General features: G+C 36.3%; 5 protein-coding genes across 6 annotated transcripts; 2 read left to right on the forward strand and 3 right to left on the reverse strand.

The window, feature by feature from the left end:
* Positions 1–1,178: 1,178 nt before the first annotated feature.
* Positions 1,179–2,407, forward strand: LOC109180965 (RING-H2 finger protein ATL52-like). Its single transcript, XM_019330693.1, has 2 exons — positions 1,179–2,122; positions 2,323–2,407. The coding sequence occupies exon 1, from the start codon at positions 1,277–1,279 to the stop codon at positions 2,117–2,119; it is 843 nt and encodes a 280-aa protein (XP_019186238.1). The 5' UTR covers positions 1,179–1,276; the 3' UTR covers positions 2,120–2,122; positions 2,323–2,407.
* A 1,021-nt stretch (positions 2,408–3,428) lies between these two features.
* Positions 3,429–5,604, reverse strand: LOC109180966. 2 transcript variants are annotated; one of them, XM_019330695.1, is made up of 4 exons: positions 5,478–5,604; positions 5,174–5,360; positions 4,670–4,888; positions 3,429–3,777 (listed from the first exon to the last, which is right to left on the reverse strand). In XM_019330695.1, coding segments are annotated over exons 1-4 (633 nt in total). In that variant the 5' UTR covers positions 5,480–5,604; the 3' UTR covers positions 3,429–3,552. The 2 variants fall into 2 exon arrangements, with proteins under 2 accessions (XP_019186240.1, XP_019186239.1); XM_019330694.1 differs by having other exon boundaries at positions 5,174–5,362; positions 5,474–5,602.
* A 3,740-nt stretch (positions 5,605–9,344) lies between these two features.
* Positions 9,345–11,359, reverse strand: LOC109180914 (dnaJ homolog subfamily C member 28-like). Its single transcript, XM_019330632.1, has 3 exons — positions 11,065–11,359; positions 10,416–10,746; positions 9,345–9,770 (listed from the first exon to the last, which is right to left on the reverse strand). The coding sequence occupies exons 1-3, from the start codon at positions 11,292–11,294 to the stop codon at positions 9,657–9,659; spliced, it is 675 nt and encodes a 224-aa protein (XP_019186177.1). The 5' UTR covers positions 11,295–11,359; the 3' UTR covers positions 9,345–9,656.
* Positions 11,360–11,820: 461 nt separating this feature from the next.
* On the reverse strand, positions 11,821–15,012 carry LOC109182256 (DEAD-box ATP-dependent RNA helicase 38). Its single transcript, XM_019332377.1, has 8 exons — positions 14,695–15,012; positions 14,285–14,578; positions 13,896–14,123; positions 13,535–13,600; positions 12,551–12,967; positions 12,350–12,461; positions 12,145–12,230; positions 11,821–12,054 (listed from the first exon to the last, which is right to left on the reverse strand). The coding sequence occupies exons 1-8, from the start codon at positions 14,920–14,922 to the stop codon at positions 11,992–11,994; spliced, it is 1,494 nt and encodes a 497-aa protein (XP_019187922.1). The 5' UTR covers positions 14,923–15,012; the 3' UTR covers positions 11,821–11,991.
* A 5,701-nt stretch (positions 15,013–20,713) lies between these two features.
* Positions 20,714–25,655, forward strand: LOC109182239 (aspartic proteinase-like protein 2). Its single transcript, XM_019332356.1, has 10 exons — positions 20,714–21,300; positions 21,898–22,027; positions 22,141–22,391; positions 22,789–23,016; positions 23,405–23,567; positions 23,883–23,956; positions 24,059–24,155; positions 24,234–24,294; positions 24,712–24,783; positions 24,909–25,655. The coding sequence occupies exons 1-10, from the start codon at positions 21,032–21,034 to the stop codon at positions 25,091–25,093; spliced, it is 1,530 nt and encodes a 509-aa protein (XP_019187901.1). The 5' UTR covers positions 20,714–21,031; the 3' UTR covers positions 25,094–25,655.
* Positions 25,656–27,295: the final 1,640 nt, after the last annotated feature.

Below are 27,295 nucleotides of genomic sequence, written 5' to 3' on the forward strand. Positions count from 1 at the left end.
TAAACTGTTACAGAATATGTCAACTACATACATTAATACACATAATCAGAATGTTATTTTAGAATAATGCTCACAATACAAGATAAACCATAATCCATATATAATTTGCCAAATCTACCTGACCTCGTTTTTACTAGAAAGCTCTCTACTCACACTATTTGATTACAATAATTTACCTTCTGAATTCACAATTACACCAACAATTTAGTTTGCTAGTTATTATGGCCAACTAAACAATCGTGATTCAGATGGCACTTCTGTAACTCCCCTTAAGAGAAGGTTATCGAACCCAAGACCTCAACTCTTTAAATTGTAATAGATAAAGTAAGTATAAAACAGATACTACCTTGTAATATATTACGTAGTAAATAGTACTAAAAAAAACAATAGTGATAATCCCATGCATCTTTTAGTACGTACCAAGTTCGATATATACACAATTGGTCTGTCTGTGTACACCACCTGTGGGAGCAGACATCAGCATAACTAACTAATAACTACCCATGCCCCCATTTACGGCGCTCACCATTTCTCTCTACTCCCTACTGAACCGTCCACTTGTCGCAAATAACACCACAGACGACATTGATCCCTCCGCCGCTAGTTTTTCCGTCGTGTCCGGACACCTGTCTCCCCATCTGTTCAACACAACCTTAATTATTGCAACCCCTACACAACAACCCCCTACCTAATCAAATTACATCAAAATCATCTTAATAGTTATTTTTTCTTTTAATACAAAAATTTGAATTCTAACCTTATTGTGACATTACTAATATCTTTATTTACAGAAAAGTCTACTGTCATTACCTAAAGGTTCACTCTAGACGAAACTCTCTTTATAACTTTAACCCGCAAAAGACATAAACCAACATAGGTTACACCTAGCTGACCGGATCAAACCAAAAGATTAATAAACTGTTTCTACGAAAAGTCAAATTTAGAATCTTATGATTATTAAGTTAATTGTCTGACAAATTTAGATAGATTTATAGTGTTATATTAGTGACTAAATATGAAAATTTAAATTAAACATTATAAATTGAGACAAGAGTACGTGTCGAAAAGGGACAAGTGTACTCATATGTGGCAGTTGTTTAATGTAAGAATATAGAAAACTTGTGTACACGTACGAGACAAATGCTTCTAGTTTTGGTGTTCATATAAACCGCAAAGGAAAAGGTTTTTTTTGTTCTCCACACTCCCCGTTTAGGACAAAACTTCTCCTTAAAACAGCTTAGCTTCATCGTACGAGAAATCATACATACGATCAATCATGGACAACATTGCAGCTCCACCCATGTTGACGTCAAACAGTTTCTTCCCTCCCATGCTGGTATCCATTGCCGGGATAGTTTCCACCTGCGTAGCCATATTTCTCTACCATTTCTTCGTAGTGAAGTACTGCCGCCGCCGGCGACAAAGGGGTGGGCTAAACGGGGATTCCGGCGAGGTCCATTTGGGAGTGGGATTGGATCCGAAATTGCTTGAAACTGTCCCGGTGATGCCGTACTTGTTAGCCCGAAAACGGGACGATTTTCGGGTGGATCAAAGGGAGTGCGTGGTTTGCCTTGGGGAGATGGAGGACGGGGAGACGGTGAGGTTGTTGCCGGATTGCCGGCATGCGTTTCACGTGCCGTGCATAGACCGGTGGTTCGTCGCGCATTCCAACTGTCCCGTTTGCCGCTCTCCGGTGGTTTTTCGCGACGGAGATAATGAAAGCCACGGGAGTAGTGTAAATTCTCCGCCGGAAGATGCCGAAAACAATAGCGACGATCATCACGCCGCTTCTTCTTCTTCTCTGTCGTCGTCACAAATGCACTCTTGTGGGCTGCTTCGTCACTGCGCGTCCCTTGTACTGCCGATGGAGCGCCGCCCGTCGCAAAAGAGATTGAAACGGTCGTTATCTATGGACCAATCTTTCGTTATTGTTGACATGCAAATGGAAACGGAAGATGATGATGATGATCAGAGACGGCACTGTTCATCGTCTTCTTCAAAGGAAAGGCTAACGAGGAGTATATCCATACGGCAATTCGACATCGTTCCGTCGAAGTTGGTCGTGTCTTTGTCGTCGCGATTACGCATTGGAAGACCAACGGAAATTCTTCCATGTTGAAAAATGATAAAGAATTAATTATTGTAACATTTTTTTTTAACTAAAAACTTTTTGTATTTATATTTATAAAAATGATATTGTCTCTTCCGGTTCCGGTCTGTGTAAGTATAACATTCTTATTATTCCGTAGAAATTTTCTTTATAAAGCATAACTTATTAGTAAATTACACTGAAAGGATGGTATAATATGTAATTGTTGTTAATTTATTTTTAGAAAGTTTGCAATCTTTATTTATGATATTAGCTTTTATGTTAACGAAAACAGTGTCAAATACGTAGTACTAAAAAGGGTACTAGATACAAACACGTTTCGAAAAATTATTTTTCAAAAGGGATTAATTGAAATTAAGTTTGATTAGTCTTGTTGGAGTGTTAGTAACATTAGGGACAAAATGGTGGCCCCATTGGTATTGAGAAGACTTGGAAAAGTCAAAGTATTGCCACTATAAGTCTATAATTTGGTCTATTCTTCAAATTTCCAAAGACTTTGAATGTGGACAATATCTTTTTGTTGGTTGCTCATGACTTCCTAATAACCCATCACTATCAAATGTGAAAGAATTTACCAATTCAAGGACGACGACAATTTCTGTGCTAGGTGACAAATCAGAGCATAATCATGTTCGTGTTAAATACGATTTCAAATAGTGACAAAATAATGTTGATGGAAGGAGCATTGCAAGATGACCCAATCAGACTATATTAAAACCCAACACATGATTACTAGAGTTGGGTGAATCCGACAAATAATTGGTAAGTTAAATGAACAAATCATACATTTAGAGGCGAAATAACTATGAAGGTTATATGAACTTACTATATCGATCTACCTTTGTGTCCTCTTAAAAAAATCTTTAAATACTTTATTTCACGCTACTAAAAATAAAACCTCTGAGAGATCAGAGCTGTCTTTAAATAAAATCTGACTGAAATTCAGTTGAATTAATCTTGTTGTTTGGAATGCAGGTACAAGTGTACTATTCAAAAATAAATGAAGAAGCATATTTACCAAGATTGAAACAATTCTTTATGTAAAAGGGCCATGTGCAAGGGTGGGGGGTCCATGTAAATAAAAAACTAGAAAACGGACTCTACAAAGACTTGGAAACTTTGATTACAATTTTGCATTATTGGACTTTACACCAAGAGAATATTGTATATGGTTTGGCTTTTTGTCCAAAAGGCCCCACCATCTCCAATGGGAAACTTCATATGAACCCTAACAATTCTTTGTTCTTACAACCCCACCTCCCCCCAAGTGGCCAACATTTGTTGCCCCAAAGATGGGTTTGTATGTGAAACAAACAAGTATAAATGAGTTGTATATATTCCTCAATTCTTTCTATAAAATTTAATTTAATTTAAAGAATTTGAATTTCTTTTATAAATACAGAGTTGATCTAAAACCCAACCGACAACACATCCAACAACAGTCAGGATAAAAAGGGCGCCCTTCGGGGAATGCCTTTTCTTCTCCTTCCATTGGAAGGCGGGGGCGGAGGCGTGGCCGGGTAAATGTCATGTTGTGAGGCTTCACGCAATTCATCTTCCTCCTTTGATGCCCTTCTTGATGATATCCCTTCCCCTCTTTCCATTCCAAACTCATTCTTTGCATCCAAGACAAAGCTTGCATTCCCATTCCTCTTTATTCCTACAAGCTAAAAAATATCCGCAACAAAATATTTAATATAATCCCACAGCTCGCCTATAAAAAAACATAAGCAAACTAAATAACACCAAATTCGGATTGAGCCATTAGTCTCAACCATCGTGCTATTTTCTAACTATAGTTCAACATACCCCGTGCATCGTCATAAAAGTTAACTTTAAAATTCGAATCTCGAAAATATTTATTGACAAAAAATAACTAACATGTGACAATGAAGGTGGTGCACATTACTTGTCCAAATAGGAAGAAAAAGATGATAATTATAGCAATCGGTTATTGTTGAAAAGGATGGCATTAATGGCATAGAAAAATATATGACCATAATTACATCGAACCACTCAAACAGGCATGGGCTGTCACATTTCTGGTACCTAAACTTCGACCCGACCCGGCCATAACACTCGGGTCGGAACCGGTGGCCATGCCTACACACGTGTGTATAATGCCAAATGCATGATAACTTTATGACCATATTACATGATTATGATGTATGAATATAGGTGGGGAGCTGCCATCAATGATGGCCTGAAAATGTGTGAGTATATATATACGTATAAATATGAATGTGGGACATCATTATAATGACACATTGCATGTATATACACACACATACATTTATTTATATATATAATGTGACAAGGCAAGAAAGGATCAAACAGAAAGATAAGCAGTCAATCTTGACATCGAATCGTGTTACAAAATAACTGTAATAATGAAGAAAGGGTAGAAAATTGAATGCAGTAAGGATCAAAAAAATCGAGATTGAATGAGCATAACTATGAACAAATTAAAATAAAGAATTTCAAGAACGCAGAATCTTATGAATCTCGTACTCAAGTGTGTTATGGGGAATTGAATTAATGCGATTGAGAAGTACTAACCTTACAACCCAATGAACAAAACTGGAAAGGGTCCAAAAGGCTTCTGCTGCAGATCTCGCAGATGTGAGAAACAGCTTTGCCGCTGGTCTTAGGTTGCGGCCGCTCGTTAAGGAACAAAACTCTTGCACTGTTAATAACGTAAGTTTGAACTCCGGTGATGTCCAGCACCCTCTGAATCTCCGAAACCCTCACAACATCATGGTACGAAGACCTCCTTATCTATATATATGAATTTGAATTAGTATGTAGTAAGTAGTGTATGTATATGTGTATGTATATACGCAAATAAAAAGATCAGAAAATCAATCAGCATTAGGTGGTGGGATGGATATAACATCACAACTACCCTTTCGTTTTTATTGACAGAATGCAAAGAATACTTCCAAAGAAAGAAAAGTGAGAGATAGTGGCAAGAATCAAGCTAAGGCATTATATTATATATATAATGACAGCCTTTTACAATGCATTAACAGTCGATTAGATTAGGTTAGACTAAATTAAGACCTGAATGACTTGATGATCCTTGTGGCGGGAAGAGCGGCAGTAGAAGCAGAAGGCGGCGGCTGCGCCGCCGCAATCTAGGCAGAACATGTTGCATTCGCTCCTGGCGCCGTCGCCGTGGGTGCGGCAGACGGCGAAGAACGCCGTGTTTAGCAGCGGCTCCAGCCACGGAGGGACCAACATTGTGGCCGCCTGCAGCGAGGATCCACAAATAAAGAAACACACAATGCCGGTGAGTTCAAGAAAATATATACCCAGAAAAGATAATGATAAAAAGAAGAGATTTTTAACAATGGGCATTACCATTATTACAATGAAATTGAGCTGCGGAGGAATTGAACTGTGACGGAAGATGAAGAAGATGATGATGAAGGTGAGGATTGAAGAGAGAAAAAGAGGGTGTTTCGAGGGGGGGTGGGGGGAGGGGGGAGGCCTAACCTAAACAACCAGCAACTTAGAATTTAACAACAAAAACAAATAAGCATTAAACTAATGGTGAAAATCGACGGGTGAGATTGGACGTGGTGGCTGAGGAAGTTTGACCGCCGTTGGATTGGATGGTTGGGGGTAAGGGAGGTTGGCTCTTACGCTACTTTGGATCTTCTTTGCGTCTGTGTGTAGGCCAAAGGTCGGCCGCTTGGGTACGTATAAGCTTATTATGTAATAAAACGGCACCGTTTTATTCGCGTTTGTGTATCTTTTCATACGTGTCCGTGAATTAATAGCTGCCGTATGGGACCCGCTATATGGTTTCTTGTTGCTAGTGACGAATGAAACAATGAGGAGACCCGAATTCTTTAATTTCCCAAACTGCCCTTTCTTTTCCTATTTATTGCGATTATGCCCTTCTTACAATCTCCTTGTGCAATTAATCATGATTTTTAACCTTATTAGAATTTAGAAAGTAGAAACTATCCTAAGAAAAATTATAAAATGTCAAAATAAAAATTTGTGCTTACTTTTAATTTCATATATTTCTAAACATATTAACAAGATAATTGCGGTATGATCAGCCCAATGGGCTTAAATTCTTAATTGATATCTTGAGGTAAGTCCAGCTGCAACACGCACGGAGACTCAGTCTAGCATGACTGAGTCCATCAATGTTGGTGAAGAGCGTTATTACACCTAAAAAGCTTAAAAAGTCAATTTTTTGAGGAAAAACTTCAAGAACTTGTATTAAAGCTTAGAAAGTCAATTTGATTATTGAAAAAATTAGAAAAGCTCTTAGTTGTTCATCATTTGTTTAATATAAACAACTTGTAAAGTTAATGAGAGAACAATCAATCATCTTGTGTTGAACTCAGCTACTTCAACAAACGTTTTAATATGTGTAGTCTTATTAATATTTTTTAATTGTTTAGTGTTAATTAACATTAATACCATCACGTATATTTTATGATCCAAGAAATACAATTTTTAAAAAATATATAAATAGGCGGCATGTCATGTTAGAAGATACATATTAAACTCGAACATCATTAAAAATTTCTTTGAAAATATAAATAAATAGATAGTTTAGATAATGTATCATGTCAGAAGATGCATTTTTAATCCCAACATGATTTAAATAAAAAGTTGTTAATTAGTATATTAGATTAGATATAATGGTATGACTATATACTCCATATATTTTAAACAAGAATATTCATATACGGAGTAGGTAGATAAAATTGTTTATTAGTAGCAAAACAAGTTTAATATACATACATATATTAATAACGAAAATTATCACAACACACGATATTAAAATTTTCAATTTATCTAAAAAGTAAAACGTGTCACAAAATAGACGATCAAATAAGTGAAACATGATTCTTGTTAACACCCTCTTAGTCAAGTCTACCGCACAATGTCTTCTTAGTGCAATTTACTTCTTCCATGTGATTTGTGAGTCATCACACATGTACATTTATCTAGTATATATGCCTTCAGATAGTAGTTACAATCTCTAACAGTTAAAACTCGTCTAGAGAGTAAGTAATACTTGAATTATATTGTACTTATAATAAGATCATGAATCTTATACGGATTAAATTTTAACAATATGTACATAAATTTATCAATCCAACAGATATCATATCGTTAAATAAGTTTCGTGGAAAACTCTTGAAGAATTAAAATGGTTTTTTTTAACGGCAATTCCGCTCCAATGATCAAAAGTAGCTTTAGAACTATAATAATGTTTTGATACCTCAAGTAAAGTTGTTATCAGCGGCTTTTGAGGCATGATAATTGAGTGGATTATATATATTATATATACACTCCAATAATTCATTAGTTTATCCATTTTAATTAATAATTAAAATGTAAGCAATAGGATAGCAAAATAAAATAAAATAAAAATGAAGAATAATGGCGTGATTTAGAGGGATCGGATTGTTATTACAGTCAGAAGGATTTCTGACAAGGTACACTGTATACTTTTACTACCAAATATGCAGAAGAAACATGGAGAGAATGTGAGAGATCCAAGAAAGGCAAGATTAATAACTTTGGGTTTTTCTTTTCTTTTCTGAGTAAATCATTCTCAAAAGCATAAACGCCCCCGTGATACAAGGGGTGAAACAGAAAGTTCATTTTTGCAGGTTTTGGGTTCATTGACGTCCGCATATTATGTCATGACCCTTCTTTTACACCCCTAATCGGGGCTATCTGATATCCAGTAATCATAATCATAATATTCATAATAGAAATTAAAATAATAATAATAATAATAATTTCGTGTTAATTATAACAGTCAATACCTCTACTACATATGTTAAATTAATCCACTAGTTCAGTAGACAATATTTGAGATGAAAGACAAAATTCGAACCTCAGCAATGACAATGTGAAGATTATTATATCCAAAGTTTGCAGATCCTTTGTGTACATTGGTATTTAACCTTGTCTGCTGAGCTATTGAGCCATGGTAATGTTCTAACGGGCCGAAGGGTGAGAACTCTTGGGTTGGAGATTCAACATTTTGAGAGAAGAAGACTAATCCCTTAGACCGAAAATTTGACTCAACCTTCCAATTACTTCATCTCATTTATCATGTCATCAAATGGTTGAATTGAAGATGCTTAAACTAAATTTGGTTTAACTAATATATATTTCTTCCAAATATAGTAAGACCAACTAGTGGAAGTACCACTGTACCAGACTACTACCAAGTACCAACCGCTTGACGTGAAACATATGCCAACCATGCCGTAACCTAGAGGGATACGGAGTATACTTTATTACCTTATACGTACCAAAACCAGTTGAGAACGGTAATAGGCATTAAAGAAACCAATTTATAGTACTCCTTATTCAATGGGGTTAGGAAATTCTTTGTATGTTTTGGTAACATACAAAATATCAAGTGACTGGCCTTGTCACCACTAAACCAATCATTATTCTATGGACTAAAAAGTAGACGTACATTTTTAATATACTAAAAGTACATTATATGTGCATATAAAGTACATTATTTTGCATATTATCAAATAATGGACATTCAATACACAAATAATGTACTTTTAGTATATTATGACCATTGTCCACATAAAAATTTGCTCCCCTAAACCAACTCAGGTTGTTCATAACTGATCAACTCAAATCAAGAAGTGCATTAATTAGGCAACCCTCACAAAAAGTTGAACTTGGAATCTTATAATTACCAAATCAACTGTCTAACCAATGCGACTGGGAGTTGCTCCCACAAAATATCAACTCTGCATCCTAATAATGGTTTAAACTTTTAATTAACAAATGTTGTACAAGTCGGTAAACAGACGGTTAATACAACTAGGGTTGAATATTAAATGTGCTTTATTACATTATACTCCGTATAATACATGGCTGCATAATTGATTATGAAGACTAGACAAGCACTCCATTTGCTTGATAAGTGGGGTTAGGACCTTAATAATGTTGTAAATTAAAAAGAAGTCGAGCAAGGCTGGCAAACATCCAAATGCACGTGCACCTTTCAATGTTAATACGTATCCGTGAGCCTAAATAGGATTAATCAGTGCACTAATTACTATTTATTCATGTCTTAATGGATCATGTTAGCTTATGATCTGTAATCCAGAAATGTGATCTCTCCAACTCCACTACATGTGGAGCATCACATGGCAACTCTCTTTCTCCCTTTTCATGATTGGAAACTTCTTTTACAGAAAATCAGATTGCATATTCATATCACTAAATCTTTCCTTCCATATATCCTTATTGTATTCCAAGTGCTACAACCCTTTACAGTATCATACAGCTAATGTGTTTCCGCCAAATCTAAAGGAGGAAATTAAGTCTAGGCAAGGTCTTTTATGAGTAAGAATCAAACTCTAAGGTGCAACCCAGAAGTTATCTCACCGTAGTAAATATATATATACATACATATATATGCTAAAAAGGGGGAAAAGACAGTCTACCTATATGAGCAAGCCAGCAAAGACAAAATACTAGGAGAAAAGGAGAAACCAACCGAGCAATAAAAATGAAAGCAAGTATATCATGAAATGTCTTGGCTTTCTAGACCTTCCTCTTTCAAGCAATCAAGTTCTTTTTCCCACTTCAATCCAAATATTTGACGGCCAAATGGAACGATTAAATTGTACCGGAAAACCTGCAGAAAAATTCCACTCCAGTTCAATTAACCAATTGAAGCACATATGCAACCTCATATCAATAAGAAGCAACATTACAAGTCTTCATCACGTTACACAATCTGACCACCAGATGGTTGATATCAAATTCAGTTCTCAACTGGAAAATAAATGTAAGGTAAACGCACGCATCATCATTATTTGTAAAGGTGGATGGGAACCAATGCTCAACATTCCGCTTTATGTAGGGTATGGGTAACATATGTGAAGAAAGGTATATGAAACGTTACTTCTATAGTTGTACTTTCATATTAATGTATGGACAAAAAAGTGTGGTTCTGGCTGCAACTTTGCATTTAGACGTGTAAACTGACCTTTATGCATTTCTTATTAGCTGTAGAAAGTGGATACAGCTCTGAAGATTTAAGTATTATATCATTTCATCATATGCCCAATACCTTTCTCCCCATCACCCCATATGATGCAAAAATAAAACCAAGGTATTGGCCATATGAAACAATACCTAAATCTTCAGAGCTGTATCCACTTTCTGCAGCTAATGATAAATGCAAAAAGGTTTGTTTACATGTTTTAATGCAAAGTTGCAGGCTTGCAGCCAGAACTGCAAACTGGCAAAGCAGACTCCAGTGTGAAAGGTCTCTTACCTTGTCATTTATGTCACGCATCTGCAACTTTAGAGCCTCTGAATACTCGACCCATTTAGCATCATTACCACTACTTCTGTATCCCCATGCTTTCTTCAGGCTTGATCTCCACACTGCAACTTTATCCCTTATCTCTTTGTTTAGTTCAACCCATTCTGGAGCACACTTATTCCGCGAGAGAATCCGGTATAAGGTGTCCTCAGCAGGGTCAGCATGGGGATTGCTGCTGAGGTCCAACGGCTTTCCTTTCCCTGGCAAGTTCTCAAATTGTCCCTGCTCCATTGAATGCCATATTCGTTGCTCAACAACATTTATAATGTCAGTCTCTGACCTGCAGCCCACAATCATCACTAGTCAATAATTCAATATCACATTTACAAAATGGCAACACTTCTGGACCTTGACAATCATGAGGTTATTGATAGACCAGTATCAAAATCAGATATTTAAGATGATAAGATTCCCTCAGACAATATCACCATAATTCAGCTAGGTTAAATACTAATAGCTAGGATTTAGGATCAAACACAACCGGCAAAATGTTAATTTTGAAGAAACAGGACCGATAATGGCTCTTAATCACAGGAATATACAATCACAAAGTTAATTTAGAAGAGGAAGTTTTGGGAATGGATGGAGCGGAGTTAACCTGACGGCGTTACGCCGGCCACGGAGTTCAGGAGGAAGTTTACGGTCGTTAACGGCGTCGACTACAGCGGAGAGACGATCCGTCAGCTTCTTAGTCGACTCCTGCGACGACGCCGTCTCAGCGGAAGCCGAATCCGAAGGATAAGATGAAGAAGATGCTAATCTCGGTCTTGAGAGGCCGTGGCCGGAAGTTTCGAAGGCCGCTATTGCTCTCGTCAATCGCGCTGCCATGGCGTCGAGCTGGGAATACCGAACTTGGGCTTGTGGCGGTTGGGCCTAAGATACTCATGGATTTTACTGGTTGCCAATTTCTAGGATAACCGACTTGCGTGGCTAGTTGTGGACCGCCAACCTTACTTGGAAAGTTAAACATTTTTTTAATTGAGTGTAATAAATTATATTCTTTTTGTCTTATTTTATTACTCCTATTTCAATCAAATCTAGTTAATTAAATCAGACACATAAAATAGGACTAAACTATTCGTCAATCCTATTTCAATCAAATCTCATTAATTAAATCAGACACATAAAATGAGACTGAACGAAGGAGTAACCAACTAGATAAAGAGCAACTCTAAAATTAAAAAAAAAATAAAAAAATCAACAATTTAACTATTTAATTATCAACTTAACTATTTAACCAAGTTACAAGATGTTCATTTTACTCGTTATTATAATGTGCATTTATTGATAATTTCTTAGACCTTATAGGCTTGTGCATTGGTCACCAAAGATAAAAATTTTTTACCAAAAACACACGTCAAATGCCAAAAACTGAATAAAGTACACGAAATTGCAATATATAAATAAGGTCTATACCACACAAAAATAGGGCAATACAACTCATTCTCATCTATAAAGTAATACTCTCATCATAGAACACCAAATACAATGATCATTCAGAAAATTCCTGCCGGAAACTTGTAACTTAGAGTAGCCCAGCGGTCTTCAAAGCAGCCTCAAATTCTGTATCACTTTGCCAAGATGTCACCTGCAATCAATATAAAAGGCATAATAAGATATAACTTGAAAATTATCTACCGTAGAAAACATAACAACTATCAGAGGTAACAAAATGTACCTCGGCCACGGGACTATTGAAGTGGTTCTCAATTTTCGACATTAGCATGGTGTCTGTATCGTTGCAAAGCAGGTTAAACACAGCACCTGTGTTATGACAGAGAAGTGTCAACATTTTTTCTTCGTACATAATAAACTATGCCTTGGGTAATAAAACTAATACTTAAGCAGTTCAATTACAATAACAAAATCAGAATAGAGATTACCTTTGCGGCCAAAACGTCCTGCTCTGCCAATCCGATGCAAGTATACCTCATAATCTGGATCTGACCAATGGCCATATTGCACCGGAAGATCATAATTCACAACCAAATTGACCTAAAAAAACAATTTAAACTGGTTGGGTTGGGTTTGTGATGCCATTAAATGATAGAGATGAGAGTACTGAGAAAGAAGGCTATACATACCTGTGATTGGTCAAATCCCCGAGCAAGAATATCCGTTGATATAAGAACTTGTGTAAGACCTTCCTTGAACTCCTTAATAATTTTGTCTCTGTCTTCTTGCTTCAAAGCACCTTGAATTGTTGTTACCTCATAGCCATAGTCAACAAGAGACTTATGCAACATATTAGCACTATTTCTGGTACGAACAAAGATAATTGTCTGCCCCACCTTTGACGCCAATTCAAGTATTTTATCCTTAATCACCATGACCTTTGAAAGTTCATCAGGGCATTGCACCTTATACTGCTTCACAGACTCCAGTGAAAGTTCTTCCTTCTTTACAAAGAGCTGATTGTAATCTTTTACAAAGAGGTCTTTGACAATTTTCGTCACAAAACCCTTGACAGCTTCATTGAAGGTTGCAGAAAACAGGAGCACCTGGTATTATGTGACCATAATATAAAGTTATCGTGTAAGCCACATATTAAATTAAAAGCGAGAGCTCCATAGAGGGACAATATCAAATAAGAGTTATATGTTGATAAAAAAGTTTATGCAGCTGAGCAGCTCTTTTACCTGTAAAATATTATACCTATAAGGTAGCTTTCTTTTTTTTTTTAAACACACGTGGAAATAACTATATAGGGTATCTAAACAAAAAGAACTAGTTGAATCTCAACTTCTCTAAAAATACATAATATGCATTCTGAAGGCCTAGCTCTACAACCAATGAAGCAAAAAAGCAACACATCATACACCACTTGTAGGCCAACAAGACATCATATTTGTTTAGTTGATAGCCAAACCTAAGACGATTGGTACTAAAGCTTGGTTGAGTCACTAGTAGCATGCAAAAGACATCTTGTGGTGTAGGGGGTGCTTACTAATCAATAATTGAATAAACAAAAAACAGAACTATCAAATCATAACTATATGGAAGACTTGATTCTTACATCTTAACACATTAGAAATTAAACTTCGTATTAAAATAATCTGATCACTAACCTGGCAATCGGCTTTGCCTCTGACAATAGCCTTCATTATTTTTACAGAATCATCCTGAAAGCCACTCTGCATTGTTGGAAATATCAAGATGTTAGTTGTCATTTTTTTGAAAACCAATCATTGGTGAACACATTCAACACATTGCCAGCTTTTATCATTTTGGTCGGTAATTCGGGTAATTCAATTTACTAAATCAAGAAATTGGCTCCTCAGACATCTGGCCATCTGGGGTCTCTTACCCTTCTACAATGCAATTGTCAAATGAACAACTTCACCAAAACTTTTGCCAGCATAGAACTTGAGTACAAAGTATAGACTAAAAGCACTTTCTGCGGAAGTTTATCACAGAAAATACATTTACCTCTGCTAACATGTGGTCTGCCTCATCAAACACAAGAATCTTCATACAACTTGCGCCCAGCTTCTTTGCTATGACCCACTTATTTATGGTTCCAGGGGTACCAATTATAACTTGAGCTGTAACAGGAGGTCGTTTATTTATTGGAATATAGTTGGCAGCATCTGCTGGAATTGCCAATTCTGATGTTATACCAGTATACTTCCCCATCTTCAACAGAACTTCCATATTCTGCAAGTATACATAAACTGAATCAAAGTCTAAATCAATTGCTAACTTCTTATATTGTAATCTGTACAGTAATAAACTATCTGAGCATTAGTGAGTTAATTTTCATTCCAATTATTAGCTGGAAATAATCTACTAAACAGTGCTATATAAACATAACCCACCTGAATGGCAAGTTCTCTAGTGGGACAAATACAGAGAGCCTGAGGGGCAGCGAGCTTCGGATCAACTCGGCTCAACATTCCAAGCACAAAGCACGTTGTCTTACCGGATCCATTATGAGCCTGGGCAATAAGATTCTTGTTCGGCGGAGTGAGTATCATAGGCAGACTGATTTCCTGAATTTTACTCGGCCTCTCAAACTTCATCTCTACATATAATCCCTTCAGCAACTCCGGAGTCAAGTTCAAGTCTTCGAACCTTTTGGCAGATTTATACAAAGTATCCCCAGATGTAACCTAATGTGCAGAGAAAAGCTAATTAAATCCTAGCCAGCCTTGAGGTCAGAACCGCAAACAAACTTACTAGCAATTAAGCTTAAACACTAGTAGAGAAAGAGGGGAAGAGTGCGTACAGCTTCGATACTGGCGTCGTCAGGGTCAGAGAGGGTTTTGTAGACACTTTTGGACTCATCCATGGCTAGAGAGTCCATATTAAGTTCGGAACTGGGTTTCACATCGGAGGTCGATGATGCCTCCGCTTCCTCCGTCTCGTCTGCTACGTCGGCCCAACTCTTACTCAGCTGAGGTTTCGTCTCCTCCATCGCCGCCGAGGCGGCGACGGAAGTACTGTTGTCGGCCATTGGAACTCGAGATCTTCCGAAAGTTTCCTCTAGAGAGATCAGTAGCTTATAATGTAAGCATGGCGACTCTTGTTGACTTGTTCAAGGTAAAACTCAAGAAAGAGAATATTGAAAATTTATTGCCTGGCCCATTTAATATAAGCCCGAACCTAATCCAATACCCGAGCCCAAACAAAGCATTCTTCTTATTATGAGGAAACCAATATGGTCGCATTTATAGATAATTCGAAATTGAGTCTGGTGGGATAACATCCCAATATATAGACAAATCATAATTAAAAGCATCAGATGCTAAAGTATGCGTTAAATAATTCTGCGATCTATGAATAAAATTAACTGAGCAATAACTAAACATAACCATATAAGCTCTACAAGCATCAAGAGCATAACCAAGATAGGATCGAGTCTGTGTCTCCGTTGAGGATAGATATGCCTAGAGTGTCTGACAGTCCGTGAATATTTTAACTGATGATTCCCCTCGTGTTCTGAGCCATGACAACGCTTCTTTGCACGCAAGAGCTTCGGCCATAAGTGGTGAGAAGCAGTTGTGCAAGGACGCACTGTAAGCGGACATGTATCCACCGTGGTCGTCGAACAATATCGCCCCAACCGTGGCTGCATTTGATTGTGTCTTGTAACCGACGTTGATGAAGCAGCACGTCGACCGTGTCGAAATTGCAGCTGCAAACAATATTCCATTAGTGTTTAGAACATTTAGGATCGTTCTAAACCATTCTTGGAAAATATTCGTTACAAAATAGGGTAGTGGAAGATTAGATTGATCTCATATGGATCTTGCATAGTCACATAAGATCAATGAGTGCATAGTATTTTCATCCATAAGTCTACACATGGCACATTCCTCATTTGAATCACATTCCTCTCCACATTTTTAAGTTATGCGAAATATTCAATAATATTTCATTATTTGAACCAAACACTCTCTTATTGTGGTTAGAGTATGACACATTTCACTTTTGAGTTTAATTGCCACTCTATATATGTATGTATACGTGTATTGGATGCGTTTTATTGTAATTGATATAATAAATAACATTGAAATAAACACAATCTAAAGATTTCCCCTTTTAAAATTTCAACTCAAAAACATAAGGTTAATTAAAAATAAATGAGTACATTACCAATGGGCTATGCCAGATTGCATATATTCAAGGAAAACTTAGTTTGGAAAATGGTAATTTAGTAAGTAGAGTATAATTATTGTACTAAAACGTCATAACTTAATTCAATTCTTGATAACACTTTTTTAGTCGAGTTTCTGATTTTTTTAATATGATTTATTTATATTATACATGATCGAATTTTACTTAAGACATATTATATCGTAGAGCTTCTTAATCAATCACCCAAAATAAAGAACAAATGAGTTGTACGCAATATATATATATATATATATATATATATATATATATATATATATATATATATATATATTATTGCGGGGTGTGATCACGAATCTCTTATTACATTCTACTTGTGCAGAATTATGGGACAAGAAACCACTTTATTTGGCCCATCGTCCCATCCATTTATGAATTAACTAACAAAAGAATTATATTCAAAGATGTTATAATGTTGAAAGCAATGTTGTGTGTGTTTATCTATAATTTATGATTTGATATATATATTTATATTCATCCTGACAAGTTGCAATCATTCAATAATCTAAATTAAAGACATGTTTTTATAGTTAGTTTATTTTCGTAAGAGTTAATTCCAGCAATGGTCCTCCGACTATAGTGATTTTTCAAAATTAGTTCCCGACTTTTAATTTGGACACTTTAGGTTCCTTGACTTTCAATTTCTTTCCAATTGAGGTCCTTTCGTTAGAATACGGTTCATTAGATTTTAAATGAAGGGGTAAACTCGTCTTTTCACCTGCCTATGTATTATTCTTCGTATTTTATCCTTCGTATTTCGTTGTTATACCTTGTAAACATCTCAATAATAGAGGAACGCACACACGAGTAGTCAGCAAATTGGGAACAACGAGGAACATTTTAGGGTTTCGGCTAAGATTATCTTCATATATATCGCGTATACAATGGAGAAATACTAAGAATAATACATAGGCAGGTGAAATGATGAGTTTACCCCTTCATTTAAAATTCAATTAACCGTATTCTGACGAAAGGACCTCAATTGGAAAGAAATTGAAAGTCAAGGGACCTAAAGTGTCCAAATTAAAAGTCAAGGACTAATTTTGAAAAATCAATATAGTCAGAGGACCATTGCTGGAATTAACTCTTTTCGTAATCTCAAATGATAAATTATCATATGTTTTGATCATTGTATATTTGTATTATAGATGTAAGGTATCATCCAACATTATTAAAATATGATAATTTAACGTATTTTTAAAGTTATTTTCAAACTCCATTTGATTAAATTTAGGAGTAGTTTTAAAAGTTAAAATACTGATTTTCAAATCATTAATGGATTATATTAGTAGTTCTAAAAAGATTAATTTTGACAACTAATAAGAATCCGCAAGTTCAAACCTACCAAACTTGAGATACACATATATAATTATATATTATATATGTATACCTCAAAACAAGCACTTCAATGCTGCATGTTTTTCGTGGAAAAAACATAGTGGGAAGACACAAGAAAAAGGGAAGTTACGTTCATGACATCATGTGAAGGCTAAGAGCCATTATATTTGATGACTTTATTTTAATGTTTTGAGTATTTTTTAATTAATTTATTTACAAGTTTGTTCTCAGATATGTTAATATTGCCTGTTAAAAAAATAAAACTTATCAACTTATTTTGAATTAATTGACAAGTTAAAATGTACATATTGAGACATGTAATTTATGGAAAAGGATCAAATAGACCCTCAAATCGTTGCTCAAAAGTCAATTAGCCCCTCCAACTTTGTAAAGAAGTAATTACACCATGAACAATGCATTTTAATGCAATGAAGCCCAAATACAGATAAATGACCAGCTATCATAGGTCATTGCAGATCCGGCCACTTTTCGACATATTTTCAAGCAAAAAAGTGACCGGCGACTGGCGAACGGGCGCCGGTCACGGAGAAGGCGATACCTCCCGGAGAGGGCAACCCAGATCTGGGTTGTGGTTGCCTTCTCCGTGACCGGCAACCGGTCGTCAATCACTTTTTTATCTGAAAATATGCTGAAAAGCGACCGAATTTGCAATGACCTATTATGCCAAGTCATTTACCTGTATTTGGGCTTCATTGCATCAAAATACATTATTCATGTATGTAATTACTTCTTTAAAAAGTTAGAAAACCTAATTAACTTTTGAATTATAGTTTAAAGGTCTATTTGACCATTTTCCCTTAATCTATTTATCTTTCATTGTATGCATGTCTACAAGCGGGTAGTACTGTTAATGTGGGTCAGTGGGATGGAATCACCGAATGAGCGAGCTTAAAAATGCTAGTATAATGTGCCCTGTCAACTAAATAAATAAGATTTAATTAAAATTAATTTTAAAACTAATAATTGAACAATAAAATAATTTAAATAAACATTAATACAAAGTTTTATAATTAATAATTAGTTTGAATAATTAAAAACAAAATTATTATAAGTTTAAAAACTCAAAAAATGATAAATTTAAATAAAAATTATTATTATTAAAAGTTGTATTAAATAAACAATTGTATTTGCCTATGTAAAGCCATAAAGGTTGTCGCTGTTTGGAGGGAGACTACTTTGAACCATATTCGTTTGATTTTATTACATTATATTAAACGCTTCAAAGTGTTCATATTAAGGCAACTCCAATATGTTAAACCAGTGTTTTGGATTCAAAACGTTAAAGAAAATAATTAATTATCGAACACTAACTTTAAGCCAAATCGTTAAAATATGTTAACTTTTTAAATCGAAACGTGATTTACTAAATAAGTTTTTTTATTGTTAAAAATTTTAAAATAACATAGTAATTGTTAAAAAGGATGGATATTAGTCTCGTCTCACATCTTTAATAAATATTGTCAAATATTTAAATTATTTGTGCGCACATGATGATTATGATCTAACTGACTGACTGATTGCGTGACTAATGATTTATCTATATATTAATATTTTAGGGTCAAGATCTTGTGAACTTAAAATTAGTTGAAACTAATATCAGCTAAGTTTATATATATAAATAAATAAACAAATGTCGTCAAATGATGTCTAAAAAACAAAAGAAAAGAAAAACGGAGTAATAATAAATGGACAATAAAACTAAAAAGGAACCTCAAAATAATAAAAATTGATCCGACAAATAAATTACTGTACTGCCTGCACTGTATCCTACCCTCATGGACCATTGTCCTACCAAACTATGGCCCCATTCCCCACTCCTTTAGTCGCCGTTCCTTTTTAGGTGAATTGCACCCATTTATTTGCAACTTAACGGTTATAAAAAACGGTAGAACATGAATCAACTCAATCAAGTTGATTGGATATTTTATTTGTTAATTATAAAATTAAAAAGTTAGTTTTATGTTGAGGTCGTCTATTACTTTTCTAAAGTCGATCATTTATGAATAAATTATATTAAATTTATATTGATCGAAGTCACAATATTTGCCGAACGCTTGATAAGTATAATGTTTGATATACATATTGATAGGGATTTTGTTAGGTTGTATACCTAACTGGTAAAATAATCGGTAATGAAATTCAAGGCGTCGCTGGTCTGGACCCGATCGACCCTAGCCATAACTATTAGGTTCCCAACCGTTTTGCTTTTACAAGCGCATGGTCAAACTAGTTTTTGACTCCTCCCAAGCCGTGCGAAGGGCCCGATCGTGTCAGATCGGTTCCGGACGCCCTACCTTCAGTTCGACGTGACCTTGTCATGAATATAGCACCACGCGTCAATGGCCCCTTTGTCCTCGACCTAGACTAATGCATGCTCGCCACGTGTCACCCATGCCTGGGACCCGGGTCCTATCCCATCCTCTATTCTATAAATAGCGCATTTATTACTGAGAAAAGGATCTTTTTACCTACTTCACACCCGTACACGCCGCTACCGACCCTAAGTAAGATGTATCCTTTCATGGACTTTCGCAATGACCAGGAACCTGAAGAGAGTACATCCGGTCTTCACACGCAGTTTAACTCCCAAGTTGACCTCAACAGTACACCAAGGAGAACACCGACCCCCGAGCAGGTGCTGGTGCCTAATCCGTCCGGTGGGAGTTGCACATGGAGGTGACGTCGATCTGTTCATATATACTTTCTCAACTTACTGAAGCACAAAGAATCAATACCCCCACTAGGGTTCGAACCTATAACCTCTACTTGGGAGAGCCATAATTATGCCGCTCGACCATAAGGTCGGAGTCGTTAAAAACACAATAAATAGATTTTCAACTTTTGGATAAATTTCATCAATATGTAATATTCACAACCATATAAAAAAGACATTACTCACGAAGATCTCATGTGACAAGTTCGAAGTAGATGATGTTGTTGGCGTATTCTATTCTAATTTTATATAATTTAGTTTTGTTTTTCATTGTTCGCAAAAAGATTGAATCTCCTATCCCAAAAGTTTCCATAATAGAGTATTTGGAAGGTGTAAATTATATTCCGTAATAACTTAGCTTAAAACAGAAGTTAGACCATTGCTTAATTACTGCACATAAGGAACCTCCACTTTGAGAAGTTATTTCCAGTCTTCCACACTGTCGCAGGTGATATTGGGTATAAAAAAAGTTGTGTTTTTCAGTTGTATTAAAAAAAAAGTTACTCCGTATATTTTAAAAAGGTAACAAGTAATTTTATAGTCACACCTTAATCAGCTTTGCATTAGCGTCTATCCGCATCCTTTCTCTCGCCTCATTCCTGTCTGTCTGCGTACATATCTTCGTGTTCATGCCGTTGTATGCATCTCAATTCTGTACTTCGCTTGCTCTCTCTATATACATACTAATACTATTACTGCTGCGACTGAATTATAATCGCCAGATCTTCTTTATTCACAACTATCTTCATTTTTTGCGTTAATTCTTAAAATTCCTTTGCACAAATCCGTGTATTTTTAGAGACGTTAGTTATAGACAGAAAGGACGTAGGTAAGGAGTTGTTGTTGGGTAATTTGGATGGCAGTGATGGCTGTCCCGGAGCCCTTGATGATGCTGGTGGTGATGGCGGCGGCCGCCGCCACACTGATTACAGCTGCGAATGGTGTCTCCGGGACATTTCCGAGGAGTGTAATGACTTTGGAAAGGGCATTTCCGGCGAACCAGAAGGTGGAATTAGAGGAGCTTAGGGCTCGGGACCGATTAAGGCACGCCCGACTCTTGCAGAATTTCGCAGGTGGCATCGCTAATTTTCCGGTTATCGGTTCGTCGGACCCGTATTTAGTAGGGTAATTTCGTTAAATACTTGTAGACAAGTGTAAATGATACTTCCTTTTATTAGTATTATTATTATTTTTTAAAACTTCAGTTGTTGTTACTTTGGTTTGCTCTAGCTGAATTCATGGTTAGTAATAAGGTGAATCTGGCTTATCTGGGAATGTTTGCCTCTTTTTGATGATATGTAGCAGTTCTTTCCATAAATTCCAGTTCCATGATTTTTAGTCACTTGATGTGTTGTGATTGAGGGAAATGTCTGGTTTTTAGTTTAGTGAGCTACTGTAACTAGAAAAATTGTTTTGATTATAAGGTCTAGACTTTGTGATTCAGCTCTACATGTTGAGTAAATAATCATGAATAACGATATGGAGTTCAAGATTCACATGTCTTATTTTACACTGATTCAGTAAAGCATGTTGTTATGATGTTTATCTGTTAACCATTTGTTTTATTGCAATCTATCTTTTAGTGAGATTCATTGCTTTAATGCTTTATAAATTGGTTTATTCTATTTGTGTTGCTAACTTGATATACCAAATTATTGATCTAAATTTGCAAGCACTCTTCCTACTCAGCAGTATGTTGATGTTTTTGGTGTATGCTTGTAGGCTTTATTTCACAAGGATAAAATTGGGGTCTCCACCAAGAGAATTCAATGTGCAGATCGATACTGGAAGTGATATCCTATGGGTTACTTGCAGTTCCTGCAATAACTGTCCTAGGACTAGTGGTCTTGGGGTAAAAAACTATACTCCTTTGCTTGTTTTTCCCCCCTTTTACTCATCAGTTTCTTATTGTAATTATTGTTCTTCTGTTTTCCTTCTTTTCTTCCCCTGACAATCTGTTTGCAGATTGAGCTCAGCTTCTATGATGCTGCCAGCTCATCAACTGCTGCACACATTTCTTGTTCAGACCAAATATGTGATTCTATTATTCGGACTGCCTCTGCCCAATGCTCTACTGAAAGCAACCAGTGTAGTTATTCATTCCAGTATGGAGACGCAAGTGGCACATCTGGTCAATACGTATCAGATATGCTATACTTTGACACAGTCCTTGGGGCTTCATTGATAGCCAACTCTTCAGCACCAATAGTTTTTGGGTAAGCTGTTATGGATTGAATGTGATTGTTTTGAGCTGAAGTCATTCTAACTGATTATAATAACAAAATAAGTTTTCCTGAAAAGGAAAACAAAGAGAAACTAGCTAACAAAATGATTATGTAGTGGAGTTAAAACTGAAAAATGTTCAAGTAGTCAACAATGCGCATGGAATAATCACTCCTTACTGGTTATCAATTATCAAGGTTTCATTTATGTCTTCATAAAGAAGTTCTATTGTGTAAACATGAAATGTATCTTGTATTTTGCATTTGTCATTATATTTGCTTATCTTTATGATAAAGAAATCCTTAGAATACAAAGGTTAAGCTGGGATTTAATGTCATCTCCCTTTCAGTCTCTCACCTTCTTTTTGTTTTTGGTGGTCTGTGGAAACAGGTGCAGCACCTCTCAGTCTGGGAGTCTAACTTCACCAGACAGAGCAATTGATGGTATTTTTGGGTTTGGTCAACATGACCTTTCTGTTATATCACAATTGTCATCTCGTGGGATTACTCCAAAAGTGTTTTCACATTGTTTAAAAGGAGAGGGAAGTGGTGGAGGGATACTAGTTCTTGGTGAGATTTTGGATGCAAGAATCGTTTATACTCCTCTTGTACCATCACAGTACGTATTCACACAATGTTTAACCTTTTTCATTTCATGGATCTGGTCTTCGAAATGTAAATATAAATTTGTGATTGAATTATGGTTTATGCAATTTTAGATCTTCAATCTGCCTGTTGTAATTATAATGTAATGCAGTCAGAATCTGTTCTGCATCCTTTCTATATCTTGGCTGTCTGGTATGGTTATGTTTTGAAAACACTTGTTTCTCAGCTTACTTCCTATTTCATTTATTTATTTATTTATTTTTGTGCCGTCAGGCTGAGAAACCAGTGTTTTAATTATTTATTTACTCCTTGCAAGTGGGTGGATGATATAAATGAAGTCTGTCATTGCAATAAGTCATTAGCAGCAAAATCTATGTCCTGATCAAGTTGTTTATCTGCAGGCTTCATTATAATGTATATTTGCAGAGCATTGCTGTGAATGGGCAATTGTTGCCTATTGATCCAGAAGTGTTTGCAACATCTGGAAATTGTGGAACCATTGTAGATTCTGGGACAACTTTGGCTTATCTTGTCCCTGAAGCTTTTGAACCCTTTGTCAGTTCTGTAAGTTTGTCTATCGTCACACTTTTAGAATGATACAGAAGTCCCAAATCACCTTACTATCCCCTTAAAAAAAGGCAAACCTTATCTGGCATGCTGCCTTAGCTGATGGTAGCCTACCTTTATTGGGATCTATTTGGTTAATTGGTTCAACCTTATTGCTAAAAGATTCTATATTATATGTCTATCCAAAAGAACATCCTTCTTTGATTTACAAGTATTTTACTTGGGCTGTTTAACTGCACTGAAGATCATGAATCTTTCATTGCGCTGATTTTATATCTTCCCCTGAAGCCTGTTTTCTCTCTTGTTCCACAGATAACTGCTTTTGTCTCACAGTTAGCCAGGCCCGTTATATCTACTGGGAGACAGTGCTTTCTAGTTTCTACCAGGTTTGTTCAATTACAATTCTTTAGTGAAAGCTTGAAAGTGTAAAACCAGTTTTCATTCTGTTTGGGCACTTGAATGTGACACCTTTTTTTCCCTTTATGCAGCATAACTGAGATATTTCCTTCAGTTGCTTTGAACTTTGCTGGTGGCGCATCCATGGCTTTAAGACCATCAGAGTACCTTGTTCATATGGGATTTGTTGTGAGTGTTGCAACCTGAATTTTAAATTTGTTTCCCATCAAACATCTAAATTTCACTCCACTATGATTGTTTTAACAGGAGGGGTCCTCATTATGGTGCATCGGGTTTGAAAAAATGGACTGTGTTACAATACTAGGAGGCGAGTACCCTGCTTTCCTGGACTGATATAGAAAATGGTTTTACTGTCTTTTGAAAACTCATTCATATCATCATTCTTGCTTCATTTTCTAAAGCTTTAGTTCTTTGCAACTATTATTAGACTGTTAGACATTCTCTTACTAACTTGATGCTTGCATTCTAATGTCTTCTTACTTTACGACTGAATACCAAACCTTGTATGTAAATAATCAACAAACACGAATGCACAGTATGGAATTTTCCATTAAAAGCACTTAGCTTGGTGTGTTTGTGTTTTGGGTGGGAGGGCTGAATGCCTGATTCATATACAAGGGCTGATGCTAATTACTTTAGGTTTACTTTCTACATATTATTCATTTTGTAGAGCAAATAGACAGCTGGACAGAAGTAGCTGACTTTTATTTTCTTGTCTCCTCAGATATTATTCTTAAAGATAAGATCTTTGTTTATGATTTAGCTCATCAGAGAATTGGTTGGGCTGATTATGATTGTAAGTGCCATCCAACAGCTTTTGTTGTATACCTGTCTCTTATTATTATTTTTTCTCAAAAAAACAATAAAGTTTAACCCCCCCCCCCCCCCCCCCCCCCCTTTTTTTTAAATGTCATATGTCAGGTTCTATGTCAGTAAATGTGTCCATAACTTCTGGTAAGGATGAATTTATCAGCTCTGGGCAGCTAAGCGTGAGCGGTTCATCTAGCAGTGTATTCCTTCATCTGCAACCTACTCCTTCCAAAATTTCTACTCATCTTCTGCGAACATTGATCCTCATGATAGGGTTCGGGTTCTCATTTTTGTAGCTCAAGCTACAGTTTTGGATTCCAATTTTTCTTGGCTTATCGGCTTTGCCAATTTATATTTATAACGATTGGCCAGCCATTGTAGTAGTGTGTGGATGATTCCATTGTTAGGCTTTCCTCGAACATACATTTCTTACCTAACCAAAGATCAGGGATGTCTCAATGTGTTTCCTAACTCCATCATCTCTCATCCTAGACCCCGTTGTCTATCCTGAATTTCCACATATATTATCATTATAGCTGGAGATGGTAAAACTGTAGGAGTGAAGATTGTAGCAGTGTGAGCAGGGCAGGATTGTGACAGTGGTTGATGCCAAACTGGTGAAATCAAAGCTGTAAAACGCGGATGCTGATGCTTTCGGCTCTTGGCAAGCTTTGTTGTAGCGGATGGATCTTGTATCTGCCATATTACTTATATTCAAGTATTAGAGTAAATTATGTATTTTGTAGTGTGTTTTGTTTCTCTTATTTGTGTTTGGTATAACCCCCACCCCCACATATGGAAATTGTACAACATTGTATGAAGAGTATGCTATCAAATGAATGTATTGTTCTCCTAAAAGGCAATGCCAAGAGTCTCAATGATAGAGTATTTTTTTTTGAAGGTCAACCTGACGGTTGTATTTATAGAAGAGCTGAAATAGAGTCTGGTGGAACATTATTCCAGTACATAGTAGTAGCGAAACTAAATGCTGTAGTAACTAAAGAATGAGCTAATAAGTTATGTAATCTAGGAATGTAAATAATTGAGCAGAAAGTAAAAGTAGATATATAAGTTCTGCAACTATCGATAGCATAACCTAGATATGAACGTGATGTGGTTGATGGTCCAGATAGATAACTCTGTAGCAGTTGACAATCCGTGTGAATTTGTATAGACTGTTCATTCCGCCTCTTAAGCCATGATAAAACTTCCTTGCATGCAAATGCCTCGGCCATGAGCGGGGAGAGGCAATCTATTAGAGGGGCACTGAAAGCAGATACATAATGAGTACCGCACCAGGCCACCAACTGCTGCTGCATTTGTTCCACGGTGGTAGCTTGCGTCCATATAACACTTCATGGGCCTCGTCACCGCGCCATGTGGGAGCTCCGGCGGGTTGGTGTGTAGCGGAGGCAGTGAGCGCCTGGCAGTTTCTTCGACCGGCAAGGGCATTCCGGTAGTGGGGTTGAGTGTGGCAGTTCCGGGTTACCGTGATGGGGCACGGTGGTGGACATCTTTCCATGCTTTCATCGTAGCTGTTGCAATTGTTAGTAATTTCGTTGGCCTTGGTAGACATGCATCCCATACCGCTCCGTTTCGGGCCCTCCATAAGTGGTATAAAATCGCAACTGCATAAACAATTCCATTAAAGTCTAGAACATTCAAGATTGCATTAAACCATTCATGGAAAACATTTGTGATAATATTGGGGATTGGAAGGTTGGATTGAGCCCATATGGAGTGTGCATAGTCACACAAAACTAATGCATGCATGGTATCTTCATTCATCCTCCCACACATGGCACACATCGGGTTAACATCCACTCTCTTTATAAGTAAGTTGTTGGTAGTAGGAAGAATATCACAAATAGCTCTCCATAGAAATGTCTTCCATTTGGGTGGAATTTTTAATTTCCATAGGGCTAGCCATTCATCAAATATCCTATTAGAATTACTCACATAATTACCAACTATACGCCTATAACCACTCTTGACTGAATAACATCCATTAGGATCATCATACCAATACCATATATCATCATAATCAGGGGCACATCCTGCACATATTAGGTCTTTAGCAGCCATAATACTGCGCCAGCAAAAACTTAAATGCCAGCAAAAACTTAAATTATTTCCTATAGTCGCCTCCAGGAAAGTATCCTTTGGATAATATCTGGCTTTATAAATCTTAGCTACCAATGAGTCAGTGTTAGTGAGCAGTCTCGATGATAGAGTATAGAACTCTTATGAGGACATTTAGTTCACGGAATGTGAAATTACCACATTTTGGAGATGTAAGATTACCTAGTATGTTTGGTTTGGACTACAAGAATATAAAATTGATCTTGTTTGGTTAAGAGTTATATGGATCAATTTATTATAATATCTTAAAAGATAAAAACTACAAATAAGAAACTCCATATCCAAACATCCAAACATCATATTAATAATCAGACAGAGAAGCCTGCATGGGTAGCTCAACTGGTCACAGACAGAAA

The sequence above is a fragment of the Ipomoea nil genome, unplaced genomic scaffold (assembly GCF_001879475.1).
Source record: "Ipomoea nil cultivar Tokyo-kokei standard unplaced genomic scaffold, Asagao_1.1 scaffold1043, whole genome shotgun sequence".
NCBI classification, from domain to species: Eukaryota; Viridiplantae; Streptophyta; class Magnoliopsida; order Solanales; family Convolvulaceae; genus Ipomoea; species Ipomoea nil.

Excerpts from the sequence above, each read along its gene's own strand:
- LOC109180965 (XM_019330693.1), top strand. The coding sequence starts at position 1,277 with ATGGACAACATTGCAGCTCCACCCATGTTGACGTCAAACAGTTTCTTC.
- LOC109180966 (XM_019330694.1), bottom strand. Across the intron at positions 4,889-5,173 it reads AGGATCATCAAGTCATTCAG|ATAAGGAGGTCTTCGTACCA; the intron begins GTCTTAATTTAG and ends TCATATATATAG. Across the intron at positions 3,778-4,669 it reads TTTGTTCATTGGGTTGTAAG|CTTGTAGGAATAAAGAGGAA; the intron begins GTTAGTACTTCT and ends GATATTTTTTAG.
- LOC109180914 (XM_019330632.1), bottom strand. The coding sequence starts at position 11,294 with ATGGCAGCGCGATTGACGAGAGCAATAGCGGCCTTCGAAACTTCCGGC. Across the intron at positions 10,747-11,064 it reads GGCCGGCGTAACGCCGTCAG|GTCAGAGACTGACATTATAA; the intron begins GTTAACTCCGCT and ends TGTGGGCTGCAG. Across the intron at positions 9,771-10,415 it reads TGCGTGACATAAATGACAAG|GTTTTCCGGTACAATTTAAT; the intron begins GTAAGAGACCTT and ends ATTTTTCTGCAG.
- LOC109182256 (XM_019332377.1), bottom strand. The coding sequence starts at position 14,922 with ATGGCCGACAACAGTACTTCCGTCGCCGCCTCGGCGGCGATGGAGGAG. Across the intron at positions 14,124-14,284 it reads CTAGAGAACTTGCCATTCAG|AATATGGAAGTTCTGTTGAA; the intron begins GTGGGTTATGTT and ends GTATACTTGCAG. Across the intron at positions 12,462-12,550 it reads GGGGATTTGACCAATCACAG|GTCAATTTGGTTGTGAATTA; the intron begins GTATGTATAGCC and ends TTGTTTTTTTAG.
- LOC109182239 (XM_019332356.1), top strand. The coding sequence starts at position 21,032 with ATGGCAGTGATGGCTGTCCCGGAGCCCTTGATGATGCTGGTGGTGATG. Across the intron at positions 21,301-21,897 it reads TCGGACCCGTATTTAGTAGG|GCTTTATTTCACAAGGATAA; the intron begins GTAATTTCGTTA and ends GTATGCTTGTAG. Across the intron at positions 24,784-24,908 it reads TGGTTGGGCTGATTATGATT|GTTCTATGTCAGTAAATGTG; the intron begins GTAAGTGCCATC and ends GTCATATGTCAG.